Raw genomic sequence first — 16,459 nt, forward strand, 5'->3', positions numbered from 1 at the left:
CTCAATGCTTCTGGGAATTATTTGGCCTTCAAAGGGACGGGTGACCACAGCACCTGCACTGCTTCATGCTGATAAGTACATGTCTGCTGAATGGGGGGTGAGAACACACTTACATCTCGGATTGCTTCATAGAGCGCTTTGAAAGTTGGCTGCTTCTCATCATGGTAGACGCCTCGGTTCCCATGCAGGACAGACACGCCTTCCCGCTCGGCCGCTCTGCAATTGCTTCCGTACATGCAGTGATCAGGACGGTAGTTCCACTGGCAGGGGAACACGTACAGACACTCTGGTGGTGACAAGAGAAAGATATGTGTGTACAATCAGTGTCAGCGATGAAACCAACGTTTCCATAAACTGCACACCACACGGGATTTCAAAGTGCGTGACTGTGATTGTGACTTGTAGCTCAGATTTTACCACGTTTGTCGATATTCTGAGATCAGGAACTGAAGGAGCACACATTAGTGATGTTGGAGATTTCACCCCAAAGAGGAGGGCAATATAGCATCTTAGACAAGAAGGCAAATGAGGGCAGCAGACAGCCTGGATCAGAATCCCAACTCTGTCACTCAAAATCAGTGCAACCTGGGTCCAGTGACTTAACCGGCCTGTGTTTCAATTTCCTCATCCGCAAGATGGATGTAACAGGATTGCCCTGTTATTTTGATGATTCAATTTTTAAAAAGCTCATGTAAAATGCATAGCAGACTGACAAGCACACGGCGGTGGTCCATAGCATTAGCAGTTACAATCAACTCTTTGAAAAGGTTTTGTGAAATGGACCAACTTGAAAAATTAGAGTCAAGATTGAAGCAAAGGTTCTTCTTCAGATTAAAAAGCAACCAACCAGGGCTTCCCTGGTGGCGCGGTGGTTGAGAGTCTGCCTGACGATCCAGGGGACACGGATTTGTGCCCCAGTCTGGGAGGATCCCACATGCCGCGGAGCTGCTGGGCCCGTGAGCCGTGGCCGCTGGGCCTGTGCGTCCGGAGCCTGTGCTCTGCAACGGGAGAGGGCACAACGGTGAGAGGCCCGCGTACCACAAAAAAAAAAAAAAAAAAAAAAAAAGCAACCAACCAACAGAAACAAAGTGAAGGAAAAAAACAAGAAACAAAATATTACAATAGGAAAACAACAACAAAAAGCAACACAAAAAGAAGTCCCCCTGTCAAGGTGACTATATACACTGTGTGTGAGCATGTGCACATGTGTCCTTGTGCGTGTTTGCATCTCTAAGCCTGTGGTTCTTAGCCAGGGGTGATGCTACGCTGCAGTCTCCCGGGACCACCTGGCAGTGTTTGGAGGGCGACATTGTTCGTCATACATGACGAGGCTGCTACTGGCATCTAGTGGGTAGAGGCCAGGATGCTATAAATATCCTCAGTGAACAGCAAGCCCCACCACTGTAGTCGTGCCAAGGTCAAGAAACTCTGCTCTAATCCTGATGCACTCAGTAAATTTCTTCTTGGTGACGAGGGATTATAAAATCAGCAATAAGCTCATAACCCCTGAGCTTCCTGGCTCCTCCTTCCTGGTGCCTTTAAGGGCTGGGGCTAGAGGAGGATGGATCAAAGTTCTCTGCAAACGTGTGCCACTGACCATAAGAGAGGCCCCGAGTGACAGCACAGAAGGCTTAGAGCAAATCAATTACCAGTGTCAGAAGAGCGTCATAAAGATGTGCTTGTTGGTTGGGTTGATGTCATTCCCTTCTCATGGAAAGGACCCCTGCTTAGAGGTTATTTACAGAAACCTTCGAGATGGAAAGCAAAGAATGAAGACGTCATCGCACATCCCCTCTGGCAGATGGTGTGTAATATTTCTACCATTCAGAAATCACATGCCACTGGGGAATTCCCCGGCAGTCCAGGGATTAGGACTTGGAGCTTTCACTGCCGAGGGCGCAGGTTCAATCCCTGGTTGTGGAACTAAGATCTCGCAAGCCGCGTGGCGCGGCCACAAAACAAAACAAAACATAAAACTCACAGACTGCTGTGACATCCAAGCACCCTCTAATTCCTAACTGTTCACAACACACTATGAGATTTTCCTTCTCTTGGGAGAACTCCATTCCACCAGGATGTTTCCCTTACCTGCATTCACCTCCACGCTTGCGCATACATAATCCACAGCTGGGAGAGAGTGGTGCTCATCATGAAGTTATACTATCAAGGTCTGAATTCCAACTCCTCTATTAGTTGTGTGACTTTGCTGCACTTCCGTGAAGAGGGTGGATGTGAGGATAGTGGGAGTGAAAATATCTAAACATGCTTTTGTGCATCTGAACTGTGACCTGACCCCAGCCCAATAGCTGCCTTTTTTTTAATCCCATGAGTCACCTCACTCCTTTCTGATACCTGCCCGGCCATTTGGATTTGCAGTCCCTGCTTAAGCACCTGCCAGTATTCTCTCCTGAATGAATTGCCCTAGACACTACCTCTGTTTTTGTAAACGCACGGATTGATGGAATGAACAAATATTTATCAAATGCCTGCTATGTGTACAGGTCCTGCCTTCATGGAGTTTAAGATTGGTGATGAAGGTTTTTTGCCTCTTCCTAAGTAGTTTAAGGACTCTACTACAAAAAGAAAACTTTTCCTCTCTTTGCAGCCTCCTTAGAGGACCGAGCCCAATGAGGGCATCACTCAAAGGCAAAACACAAAGACATAGAGTCTAAACAATATGTTACTAAATAACTGATGGATCACTGAAGAAATCAAATAGGAAATCAAAAAATACCTAGAGACAAATAACAACGAAAATATGACAATCCAAAACCTATGGGATGCAGCAAAAGCAGTTCTAAGAGGGAAGTTTATAGCAATACAATTTTACCTAAAGAAACAAGAAAAATCTCAAATAAATGACCTAACCTTACACCTAAAGGAACTAGAGAAAGAAGAGCAAACAAAACCCAAAGGTAGTAGAAGGAAAGAAGTCATAAAGATCAGAGCAGAAATAAATGAAATAGAGATGAAGAAAACAAGAGCAAAGATCACTGAAACTAAAAGCTGGTTCTTTGAGAAAATAAACAAAATCGATAAACCCTGAGCCAGACTCATCAAGAAAAAAAGGGAGAGGACTCAAATCAATAAAATTAGAAATGAAAAAGGAGAAGGTACAATGGACACCACAGAAATACAAAGGATTCTAAGAGACTACTGCAAGCAACTACATGCCAATTAGTGGATAACCTGGAAGAAATGGACAAATTCTTAGAAAGGACAAATTCTTCCAAGACTGAACCAGGAAGAAACAGAAACTATGAACAGACCAATCACAAGCACTGAAATTGAAACTGTGATTAAAAAATCTTCCAACAAACAAAAGTCCAGGACCAGATGGCTTCACAGGCGAATTCTGTCCAACGTTTAGTGAAGAGTTAACACCTACTTTACTGAAATTCTTCTGAAAGGCTTTGTAATAAAACAGGTAGGTTCAAAGTTAGCTTCTACCACCTCCTAGTGCTAAAAACTTGGGTGAGTTGCTGAAACCCTTGGCCTCAGTTTAGAAGCACTGAAGAGAAGTTAAATGATGCAGATTTGAATCCCAGCTCTACCATGTGTTAGCTGTGACCTAACAGCAGAGTGGCTAAGAAGCAAGCTTTCGAGTCAAGCTGTTGGGTTTCAGTACAAAACTCTGCCATTAGTTGCATGAACTCAAGCAAATGGCATGATTTTTCTGGGCCTCAGTTTCATTATCTGTAAAAGGGGAAGAATTGTAAATATCACTCGTAGGATTTGGGGAAGTATTAAAGGAGTTCATATATAGAAGTACTTGGAACAGTGCTCACTGCACACAGAAGGTACACCCCGTAAATGTGAGCTGTGATCGTTACTATTATCATTGCTATTGCCATAACAAGAACTATTGCATTAGGCTACTAGAAGGATAAAACAAGGTAACTTAAATGGAATGAGCCTGGCATCCTTCTAGACACATAGCACATTGGTGGTAAATGTTTTACACCAATTGCCTCTAGACATGCAGGTGGCCAGACTTTCTTAACCTTTTATGAGTCACAGATCTCTCTGAGAATCTAATGAAAGCTTTAGACTCTGTCTTTGGAAAAATATATGAAGAATATCTGCTTACAAATTTAGGGGTTTGTAGATTTCCCGAAGATCAGCTAGGAACCACAGCTACTGAACATCACATGTGAAATTCGGTCCCAGACAGAATTCAATTCACGTGTTTACCTTCCCTTCAGAATTTTCCAGAGGAAGAAACGTGAAATACCGTGAGAATAGAACTGAAACAAGTATTTGTTCACCACAATGCAAGGCACTGGTGTCACTGGGTGATATGGCACTGCCCCTGCCCTTCGGGAATTTATACTCTTCTAAGGGAGATAGTACAGAAATGAACATTTTTTTTTTTTAGAAATGAACATTTTTTATCAGAGTTTATAAAAGGAAGGCATTTTGGTAAAGCTTTACTTAAACTTAGACTTATATAGTAAGGATAGGATTCTGACAGTTAGAAATAGAAGCCTGGAAGAGCATTTGAGGAGGAGAAAATGGCCTGATCATGGCGAAGAGTTTGGAAATCAGAGTGTGTTTTAGAAAAGATAAAGCATTTAATTTTTTTGGGGGGGGGCAAACTCGATTTCTTCAAAGAGGTAAGATAATGGTAGGAAAGTTGTTATATAAATAGACTGCTTTGTCCTAAAATATTCAAGATATATAAATCTTTATTAGGTTGCAAGTAATCAACTTTGATTCTAGCATGTGAGGCAAAAAATATTTTTTTTCCTTTGGAAAGAGAGGAGGTAGCTCAAAAAATCAGAGGGAAAGCTGAATTGGGGCAGGAAGTGGGGTGGCTCCTGGGATCTGGGTGTGGGGACTAATTAATGTCAGCTTCTCGGCATTGCTGCCAGGATGGACCAGCCTTGCCCACTTTCTGCTCTTGGATTCCCAGACTCAGGTTCCCAGGAGATGGTCTGACTAGTTAAGTGCGAGTCAGGGGCGGGCAGGGCTCTAAGACTGCATGCAATGGGGGAAGAGTAATTCCCCTGAGAGAACTGCGTGCTGTTACTAAAAGAAAGGGCAATCAAGAGTGCACAGGTGGACATTTAGATGAACCTATTTGCAGGGCAGGAATAGAGCCGCAGACGTAGACAATGGACGTGTAGACACAGAGGGGAAGGGTTAGGGTGGGATGAAGTGGGAGATAAAGTTTGACATAAATACACTACCATGTGTAAAACAGATAGCTAGTGGGAACCTGCTGTGTAGCACAGGGAGCTCAGCTCCGTGCTCTGTAATGACCTAGATGGGTGGGATGGGCGGGGGAGGGAGGCCCAAGGCTGGGGGATGTCTGTATACATATAGCCGATTCACTTCACTGTACAGCAGAAACTAACACGACATTGTAAAGCAATTATACTCCAATTAAAAAAAAAAAGAGTGCATAGGTAAAAATAACAGATGTGCCTTTTTATTCACAGATACATTTGGCGTGGGTTACATTGTGAAATCTCCTTCTCCACGGGGGCAAGGAGGAGGAGAGGGGCTACACCAGCACCCTGGGCTGGGCTGAAGATGGAAAACCTCTGTAGAGCAGCTGATGAACACGGAGCGTGGATTAATGATGGTTATTTGGCACACGATGAATAACTATACCGAAACGAATCGAGTTTAAGCAAGATTATCATGGCTGTCAAAATCTAATGTTTAAAAATGACAGCATGGTGAAATGTGCGGGTTATTTTTTTCTGCTGCTGAGGAAATAATACAGTGAACGGTTTTTAAATTCCAAAGCCTCAAAACACTGCAATTTATTAAAAACATTTTTTTCAAGCCAATCTCTCTTCAAACCCTGGGTCTTTGCTATTTTTCCTCTCCATTTTATGTAGATAAAGAAGCTCAGTAATTGATTATTTATGAGTCTGAAATCCCTTAGCGATCCTTTTCCGGAGTCTACGTTTATTTCCAGAGCCTCCTAACTACTTGCAAAGTACTGTGTGAATTGATTGCTCCTTACATTTCTGATCATTTCCTACTCTTGGGGTCTCTAAGATTATGGAATAGTTTATGTCTGATCATTTTAACTTCCTGGTGGAATAGGCTTGCTACTTACTTACTACACTATATCAACAGAATGGAGGCTGTTTGCACGACTCATAGCGTTTTGTTTGTTCTGCTTTGTGTTTTAATGTCTCATTCTGCAACTGAGCTTTCCCAGCCTCCTCTTCTTCCTTCTTCCAGAATGTACCGTGTTCCAGAAAAGGGCAATTCATTCCTCCAAGAAGATGTCTCTGATCACACAATTTAAAGATGGAACCCTCTCTCCCCAGCCTTGACAGTGGCTCTCTCAACCTCTCGTTTGTTTCCTTCATAGCACTGATCACAGTTTGTGATTTTGAATGACTCATTGTTACTCTTTGGAAGCTGACCTCTCCCAAAACAAGGTAGGTTTTGTAAAAGTAGAGACTCTGTCTCCTCTGCATGCCGCCGCATCCCCTCTGCCTAGCCCTGTGGCTGGCACCTTGTAGGTAGGTGCTCAAAAGATATCCACTGAATGAATGGGAGAATCGAAGCGTATACGTTCCTTTACCCTCTGTATCTTTCCGCTTTCTCCCTCTCCTTTCTCTCCCCAACATCCCTTCCTCTCACTTTCCTGGCTGTGCTCTTTCTCTTCCATTTCCTTCCTTCTTCCATTCCAGTCTCTTAATCCCATTCCTCCAACCAGCCAACACCTCTGAAGATCAACTCCAGTTAAGGCACTAACCCTCCCACTGGAATCACTCAATGAAGACAAAGTAGACGTAACCCCTTCTCACAAGGGCCCTACGATCTTCATTCTTGAGCTTCGTATCAGAGCTCATGAACTTCTCAGACTCCCAAAACAATGATCTGTTTCCGGTTTTCCAGGACAGTCCTAAAACCAAATAATTGGGCCTGTCCACCCCAAAACACATTCACAACTACCAGCTGCTGGAAGCTTTTGGTGAGGTGAGTATATAGTGTGGTTGCACACCCAGGCAGGATGAGAGCAAGGCCTGACAGGGCCTCTGAAGAGGCCTGTTCCATGTGACTGTGTGTCCTGCTCTCTGTGGCCCCAGCAAACCCTCCCGACTCCCTAGTGTCAACTCATGGACGATCTATGTACATTCCATGCGCCTTTCAGCTCTTCTCTCTCTTCGTGGACAGAGCCCTAGCGCTTCTCATCTGGCTGGATGCCCTGCCTTGTCATCTAAACTTGGCTGGTTTCATTTCTTCCCCTGGCCACCCCCACTTTTCTAGAAATTGCTCTGAAAGAAGGGACAGACCTCGGTGTTCATGTTTGAGAGAGGAAAATGCCATGTGCTCTTGCTCTCCTGGCCCCTGATGACCGGATCAAGGGTGGTCTCCCCATCGAAAGAGAACCAGTTCATAGCTGGGCTGGGAATCAGTTAATAGGCTGGGACAGGCCAACCCCCCATCCCCCTCTCTCTCTTACCTTCAAGAATCCGAATTAAGAAACCTAGACAACCCATCATCACTGGCATGGGCTTGTAAGGTTGTGCTGACTTGGGGTTGGGCCATGTACAAGCAGACATTATTGCCGGACAGATGGAATGGAATCAGATGGGCATGAAGACAAGCAACACAACATACACCGTGAGGACTCTGAGGGATGAAGAAATGAGCTTTGATCCTGAGCAGCCGCCCAGAGATGGTTCTCATGAGGCCTGGCATGATCTGACCCATGTGTTCATGAGACTGGCACCTGGACCTTTACTTAGCTGGTCTGAGTTAAGTTGTATTCCCTGCAACCTAAGCGCATGAATCCAAGCATATCTTTCTACACAGGCTTCTCTTTTAGCCCTTGTCAAATCTACCCTTTCTACAGAAGTCTGCTCTTGACTCAAATTCACCTGTAAATATGTGAGTTCAGTCTTTCACCCCTTGAAGAAGCTGCCTTGGCTCACCTGCCAGGAAATGTCCTGTGGGATGAGCTACCTGCATGTCCCCCATGGGCTTCAGCTGTCTTCTTGTGAGTCAGTCTAGTACCCAGCACGGCAATTACACACCCACAGGCATTTACTATCTAATTATATAGCAAGAGTTTTAAAACATTTTTAAGCTAATGGCTTTTAAACACATTTTAAAAGCGATGGGATTGGCTACGAGAGGCTATAATAGTAAAAACATTCTAGATACGGGCTTGGGTTTTGTGTGTATTGCTTCGCCAATGGCAACCCAAAGAATCATAACAATAAGCATGTTTATCTCCTGAGTCATGGCCAATTCTCTCTCTCTCCTTTCCAGGGATAAAAGTGACACACTTTTTTTTTTTTTCAAATATAGTTAGTTCTGGTTTATAGAAAATGATCCCAATGAATATAAACAAAGAAAAACCTTTCAATGTGATGGATATCACTGGATTTCAGGTCAAAGAGCTCATGTTTGATAAAGTACCTGGATAAAGTATGCAAGATCAAAGGCAGACCATACAAAGAACAATCCAGGAATTCCCTAATACTCACTGATCCAAAGTTAGGAAGCGCCGTTATTTACTTGCTACTGCTCAGACCCAAGATTCAGAACAACTTCCTAATTATTTTATAATATCCTTGTACTCAGTGGACCTGAGACGGGCAGTGTGACACCATTAAACTCAGCTGGTTTTCAGGCCTGATTAAAGACAAGGGGCTCGCATCTAATGGCAGAGCTGCTTGCGACCGTCTTTGAGTGTTATTTACTCACTGATCACGTCCTCAAATAATCTGCAACAGGCTAAGAGGATTTCTGCGGAGGCAACTATGCAAATGTTTTGAATTCCTCAGTTTGGGAATATGGACAGATAGGCTCATGGAAGAGAGTTTAAGCCACACAACACAGAGGAAAAAATGCCATATTTAAAGGGCAGAAATAATGCGGGAGAGAGAGACGCATTTGGGGAAACCTGCCCAGCTCTCTAGAATCCACCCTCCTCTGGGACCTTCCCCTCACCCCCAAATACACGGGGCCGGAGTTGGAGTGGCCTGGGTTTGTGCTCCTGCTCTGGCACTCATTAGCTACACCACAAATTATTTAACTCTCTTTCCCTTGGTACCTTTGTCTATAATACGGGGATTCTATTCTCAGGGTTGTTGCGAGGATTAAATAAGAAAATGCTCAGAAGAGCACCTGACACTCAGTAAATAATCAATGTCAGCCATGATTCCTTAGCTCCACGCTCCTGGCCTAGGGGACCCACACTGCCAACATGTGATTTCTCCCCCAGGAATTTGGAACTGGGATGAAGTTATTCTTTCCATATGGCTGGATGTGGAGCATGAAACCTTGGTACTTTGCTTTGAGCACAGAATGAGAACCTTCAAAGAGAGGAATACACAGTCTCACCAGGAGAAGGAAAGTCCAACCTGGGTTCCTCTACCTTTTGCCTCTCCTGCTTTAGGTCCTGGGCCCAGCCTGCTGGCCTTTCTGCCCTAGGTTTCTACAGGACACCAGTTTGCTTATTAAAAAAAAAGTATCCTTTGTGCTTAGACTAGCTCCAGGGACCTTTTATTTGTAGCCAAGAGTCCTACTCAGTATAACTACACCTAGAAAAAAAGATGAAATCCGCTTTAGAAGAAAAAGGAGGGGCAGACTTTCAAATCCCCGTTGATCCCTGTTGCTATCAAAGTGAAATGGATTAAAACATGCCACAAACGAACAGCCAACACATCCCCTTCATCAAATGAATTCGTATTGGGACCCTTTGCCAGAAATGCACCCCGTTCCATATCAATCTGCTCGCTTTCTTTTCCAGGATTTGCTACTTTTTGATCCAAGGGCATGTGAGATTAGGTTCCATTTCAGAATTTTGTTAAAAAACAAAAAAAAGGTACATACACAGAAGTCTGTATAAACAGGATTCTCTAGTTCAGGATTTTTAAAGACACAGGAGAGGCCTGAGGAGGTTGGGGTGAAGAGTGCTTTTTTTCCCTAGAGATCTTTCTCAAAGAGAAAACATGCTTTTGGTTTTAATACCATTAAATAAGGTTGTAGCAAAGATGAAAGAAAAGAAGGAAAATTTTTAGCTTTAGGTGTCAATACAAAAACACAGACCAGAAATTTACATCTCCTTTCCTTCCCCAACTACCCAAACACTGACTTAACAATATAAGAGGAATTTCTTTAGCCCTAGGTGAAAAGAAAGAGGGATGTGGGAATCCAAGTCCTTCTTCTAGACCCTTTTAACCCTGAACAAGTCACTTTATTGTAAGGATCCCAAGAATCAATTCCCTTCAATCTAGCAATTGTTCAGGCTACGGCGGGCCTTGTGCCTAGATTATAATGTTTTCATTTAGTTCTGTGCCACCCATTGATTTTGCCTGTACTTCTTGGAAGAATGGCGTGGCAAAACCTAAAAGATATTCTTGAAGAACGGAGCCCAGTGTTGGGGGTTTCAACATTTGGCCTTTTGTGTCAGCAGCGCAAGGACCGCCCGCGTAAGACCCCGGGGAGGGGGTGGGGTGGGCAATGAAAAGGCACCCTTTGCAGGGGACACAGGCACAATTCAGGCTTCGCCAATACAGCCCGGGCTGGAATGTGCTCTGTGGGGCGAGGTGGGCGGAATCCTCCGAGAACTGCATTCTTGAAAGAGAACCTACCTGGGTTGAAATAAAAAATAATATTTAATAAGTCCTGGTCTCCCCACGTGATGGCATTCTTGTACTTCTGGTACAGAGGGTATAGCATGTCCTCCCAAGCCAAGCCTGTTGGAATCATGCTGTTCTGGAAAAGAGAAAACCATCAGAGTGGCTAAAGCACGGCAAATACATCTCACCCGCTGAGAATCAATGTACAGGGACGGGTTCTCCCCTTCACCGCCCCGCTCCCCAGAATGAAAATGAAATCAGCAGAGGAGGGGACCTGTTGGCCTCAAGGCATAGGACAAAGCAGAACTAGGGCTGACGATTACAGGTGTACACATGGATGGTAGATGGACCAGAAACTGGCAGTTGGGCCTATGGCTTCTGCTCAGAAAATCACGCCCCATGTGGTGGAGGCATAAATCAGGAGCTTGGGATGAACATACACACACTAGTGTATATAAGATAGATAACCAACAAAGACCTACTGCAGACCACAGGGAACTCTACTCAGTATTCTGTTAATGGCCTGTATGGGAAAAGAATCTGAAAAAGAGTGGATATACATATATGTACAACTGATTCACTTTGCTGTACATCTGAAACTAACACAACATAGTAAATCAGCTACACTCCAAAAAAATTTTTTTAAAAATTATTTACTTTTAAGACAAAAGCAACATATTCAGACTAAATATTCAACCAGCACAAAAAGATGTAAAAAGTAAAAATATTTTTCCTCCTGCCTCCTGCAATTCCCATTCCCACCTTCCCTAGATGTATCCACAATTAATGAACAGTCTCTTAGATATTCTTTTGGAAGTTTCTAAGGCATAAAAGGGATCACCTCTATGGCATCATGCTCTGTTGCATTTTAATTTTTTCACTTAATATTTTTTACAGCTCTTATCTCACTTATAGATTTGATCTAATTCTTTTCAATAGGAGGATAATTTTTTTGACTTGTTCTCTACTGATGTTCACTTAGGTTCTTCCAGTTTTTTGCTAGGATAAAAGACAAGGCCATGAACAGCCTTGTATGTTTATCTCTGTACATTTACATAAATATATCCCTAGGGTAACTCCAAAAAGTTTTCCAGGGTTTTTGAAGCCTGGGATACACAGAGTGTTTAAACATGGAATTCAGAAATGCAACATAATATTCCCCAATAGTAACTCTGCTGAACAGTTTAAATTCCATAATCACCTGGAATTCTCCTAAGCCAGCAAATATTCCATAACTCTCCAAATACTTTTCTCTTCCCTGGCTTCTTCCATTCTCACCTGCAAGCCAGCTACTTCCAAAATCAATACACTGACACTCCTGGAACGCCACCGTTGAGGAGACAAAATCCCGATATTTAAACAAGGATATATAACATACTTCCTTACCTTGAACTGGGCACTTCTTATTCGAGTTAAGTTCATCAGCATGACTCCTGAGTTAACTCCCGCAGAGCCATAGAAAGGGTGCCGAGCAAAGCGGCTGTACCAGCCGATCTTGGGGATTTCATGCTCGGGGGCCATGGCCGCAAGCTGCGTGGAATTAAATTGCCTCAGAAGCTTCCAGATGTCATCAACAGGTCTCAGAAAGAGAACATCGGTGTCCACGTAGAGAAGGGAGTCCACATCCTTTAAAATCACCTTTGTGTGTATTGGGTGAGGAGGGAGAAAACAAGAAACAAAGGAAGCGGCCTGATAAGTCAACACTGCCAATGATTTTGTTGATTAATGTTAATGCTAGAAAGGGTCCCACTCTTAGCTTCCATTCCTCCCTTCTCCTTGGACTTCAGGGATAAGGGTCAGTCAAAGGGTAGAGACTCAAAGGAAGATCCATCTTGATCCAGATTGGTCCAGTTCCAGGATCCTGGATTACATCTGGTAAGGGTTGAACGTCACAAGGAATGAAAACATTAGCAAATGACTGTGGCTTTCTTCTCCTCCATCCTCCAATAAGGCCATCTGTCTTTCTCAGTTTTTTCCTGGAAAAGCTAGGGCTAGCATTAGACTACTTGAAGTGGACAATCCGTAGATTAGCTCATGCCAAGCTTTAGGGTAAATACTCTGTTTCTGGATCCATTTCTTTTAGTGTTGATGGACATGGCTCTGCATCTTTTTGAAATAGTATTTTCAGCTAAGATTTAGACTTGGAAACAGGCAAAACAAGTCATTGGCCAGCTTTGTCTGCAAGGATTGGCCGAACGTCTTTTTCTAAAGGGCCAGAGAGTAAATATTTTAGGCTCTGTTGTAGCTACTAAACTGCTGTTAGCATAAAAGCAGCCAAGGACAATATATAAACAAATGAGCATGGGTGTTTCCAATAGAACTATTTAGAGACAATAAAATTGGAATTTCGTTTAATCTTCAGATGTCACAAAGCCTTCTTCTTTTGATTTTTTTCAACCATCTGAAATGTAAAAGCCATTCTTGACTCAAAGGCTGTGGTTTGTCAACCTCTGTTGTAGATCGTTCAAGTCAGCCACCTTAAGTAAATAAGTTTTGCTATGCTAGATGCTTAGTTTACCAGAATTTTGCCCTGGGGTTTGAGACTTTAAAGTCATAGTTAGTAATAGAGTTCTTTGCCTTGTTTTGCCATTGTTCCCCCAATTGAGAGGTAGCTTAACCAAAGAAGGATCATCATCCTAAAACTACAACAACACTTGTTATGGACTGAATGTGTCTTTACAAAATGCGTATGTTGAAGTCCTAACTCCCCAATGTGAGGGTATTTGGAGATGGGGTCTTTGGGAAGTAATTAGGGTTAGATGAGGTCCTGACGGTGGAACCCTCAAGATGGGATTCATGTCCTCATTAAAAGAGACACCAGACAGCTTGCTCTCTTTCTCTCTCTCTCTCTGCTACATTAGAACATAGTGAGAAGGCAGCAGTCTGCATGCCAGGGAGAGTGTCCTCACCAGAACCCAACCATGTCAGCACCAATCTCAGACTTCTAGCCTCCAGAACTATAAGAAAATAAATTTCTGTGGTTTAAGCCATCCAGTTACGGTATTTCGTTATGGCAAGTTAAGACACCACTCCACTGAGATCCTAATATTTGAAACTGATGAACATGGGCACTGTATGGCACAGGCATCATGGAGATTTCAGTCTTGAATAATTTCAAAACTTACATGATTAACTGCAGGATTTATCTTTCCTTCCTCATCTACTAGAGGAATAGAATTGACAAATCAATAAAATGAAATAAAAAAAATAATGATCATCTACCATGTCATAAAAGAAGACATCCGTCTTAACAGTTTAAAGATCCTAATTCCAGAATTAGGATGAATTCTTTAAAATGAATACACAAACTTAAACAAACATCTACCACACTACACTTATTTTTTCTTATTTAACCATGGACAGGTAAAAACTTTGCCACGGATTAGCACTAGCCTGCTGAGTTGTTTTTTTTTTTTTAAATCACAACTCCAGAGTACTGTGGAAGAAGGGCAAACTCTCTACAAAAGTAATAATAAATTATACAATCATGATACAAGTTACTTATCACATGTAAATACAATTTTGATGTTCAAGACCACCCATAAGAACTCAACATCCTGCCAATCCTATTTTACTGGGAAGGAAAACTAATGCACAGAAAAGTGTTCTGTCCAAGTTAATGTGTCAAATAATGCTAACAATTGCTGGATTTGGAGCTAATAAAGTTGCAACACGGTAAAGTCGCTTTCTAGAATGTGTTTAAGGAAATGAGAGACTGCACAGTGTTTCACTAAAAAGCTAATTTAGAATTAGAGAATCAGAGGACGAGAAAGCTATTTCAACCCATGTGAAAGAGAACAGATTTCTCTTTATGGCTGATTATCTAATAAGGCCTAAATAAAACTGTATTAATATTAATGTTTTAATCAATTAAGGGTTATGCAGACATCTAGTCCCTAAATTCAAGCTCACTGACTTGATTAATTTTTTTCTCAGTCTTAAATCAATACTATTGTTAAAGTTATCATCACTTTCTTCAATAAAATAAAAGTGTTACCATCTTTCATCAAAACAAAAAAGAAAACAAAAAGACTTGAAAAAAGGTTTGGAAAAGGAAAACTAAAAAACCCTTCAGGATGGAGGCATTCCATCGTGAAATAATAAGCAAGATAAATATATTGATTATACAGTATAGAAGCTGGTTAAAAATAAAGCAGGGAGAGGGGCGGGGGTCCCAGGTAGGAAGGGGCTTGCAATTTTAATTAGGGATATTGGGAAGGACTCACTGAGAAGAAAGAGGGCAAGTACAAATAGCGGAGGCTGGACCACTCTTAGAACAGCAGGGAGCCAGGGCGGCTGGACCACAGTGGGCAACGAAGAGCCAGGGATGAGGATGGAGCAGAGCGGGGGCTGAGCGGGGGCCGGTCACTTCACTTAGGGCTTTGTTTGCCTTTGAAAGAACTTGTTCTTTCACTGTCAGTGAGATGGAAGCCATTGAAGGGCTTTTACCAGAGGAGTGCCATGGTCTGACTTAGATTAAGGATCACTTTGGATGCTACACGGAGAAAAGACAATTAGGGCACACAGGGGAAGCGGGGAGACCAGTTAGGATGCTATTTTAATAATTCAAGTGAGATGCGATGGCGGCTTGGCTCAGGTGGTAACAACCCAGGGAGTGAGAAGTGGCTGAATCCATAACACAGTTTGAAATGGAGCCAACAGGATTTCCGCAACAGATTGGATGTGGAATGTGAGACTAAGAGAAAAGTCAAGGGCAACTCCATGGATTTTAACCTGAGCAACAGGTATGATGGAATCGCCTTTAACTGAGATTGCACCTGATGTGTGTCACTCCCGAAGTACCTGCCTGGCCCTGGCACATATGTACTGGAGTTGGCAGATGCTAAAGCCTCGCTCCCTGCCTCCTCCTCTGCATCTGCCCTTCCTGAAATATAAAGAAAATAGTAGTGGTCCTAGGAAGGGATGCATTGATGGCGGATTTCTGGGGTGATGGTCGTTTCTCTAGTTCTTGACCACAGTCGTGGTTACAGAGGTGTGAGTGTGGTAAATTAAGCATAAAGTGTTTTGGTGGGCTCTTTGTGGTAGGTAGATCATATTTCAAAACTGACACACAAAAGTAGCCCTAATGGTACATCTCAGAGACGGAATGGAAGATAGTCCTTAGGAATACTGAGTCTGGCATTCCTGAGTTCAAATCCTGGCATCATGTGCCCTGTGACTCTGGACAAGTTCCTCAGTTCCCCATGCATAAAAAGTGGAAAGCAAGACCTCCACCACGTCCCCTGTCTTTGGGTTGTCACTAACATCCAGTGAAATAAAACACACACAGGGAACTCGGTACAGTGGCTGGTACGTAGTAAGTACTCAGTAAATAGCGGTGTTGCTACTATAAGAAGTCTCCGTGTTTTTTTCTTTTAAATCTCACGTGTAATTAGTTACCATGCACATCAATGCTCACAGCACTTCAAAGCATGTGTCGACCACAAAGTGTCTTTTATATAAACAAAGTTAAGCTGAGAAAAGTTGAAGTTTTCGAACATCTCTAATATCATAATCCACATATTACCTCGACTGAAAACAAGAGCACCAGGGCTTTTTACTCTTTATCTGAAAAAATAAAAGACCAGGAGAAAAACTCCACTCTTCTTATAACATTGCGTCTCTGGAGGCTAATTCTGCAGCAATTATTGGTGGTATTAATTTGAAGAGGATCACTGTGGCCACTTTATAATGGGCAGAGGAATATTTACCGAAAGGATATAAAATTAGCCATTCTAATTCCCTTATGGAAATTAGCACTAGAAATGAGGCCTCTGTTTTCTCAGAGAAGAGCAAATAGAGGACAGACAATAGCTATTTGTATACAATGCTGCTCTGCCTCCATTCACCACCCCAACCTGGGCAGCTGGCTCTGGCCACCAGCAGCAAGA

The 16,459-nt window shown here is 42.8% G+C and overlaps 1 protein-coding gene across 1 annotated transcript in view; it reads right to left on the reverse strand.

Annotated features, from left to right (window-relative positions):
- PPP4R2 (protein phosphatase 4 regulatory subunit 2) overlaps window positions 1–10,666 on the reverse strand; it is an 88,950-nt gene extending 78,284 nt beyond the window's left edge. Inside the window, exons 1-2 of the mRNA XM_049715565.1 lie at window positions 10,581–10,666; window positions 114–286 (exon numbers count right to left, since the gene is read on the reverse strand). Coding sequence (XP_049571522.1) covers window positions 114–184 — 71 coding nt within the window. The 5' untranslated portion in view covers window positions 185–286; window positions 10,581–10,666. The remainder of the gene's footprint in view (window positions 1–113; window positions 287–10,580) is intronic.
- Between the last annotated feature and the right edge of the window lie 5,793 nt (window positions 10,667–16,459).

Source organism: Orcinus orca, chromosome 10, assembly GCF_937001465.1.
Source record: "Orcinus orca chromosome 10, mOrcOrc1.1, whole genome shotgun sequence".
Taxonomy (NCBI): domain Eukaryota; kingdom Metazoa; phylum Chordata; class Mammalia; order Artiodactyla; family Delphinidae; genus Orcinus; species Orcinus orca.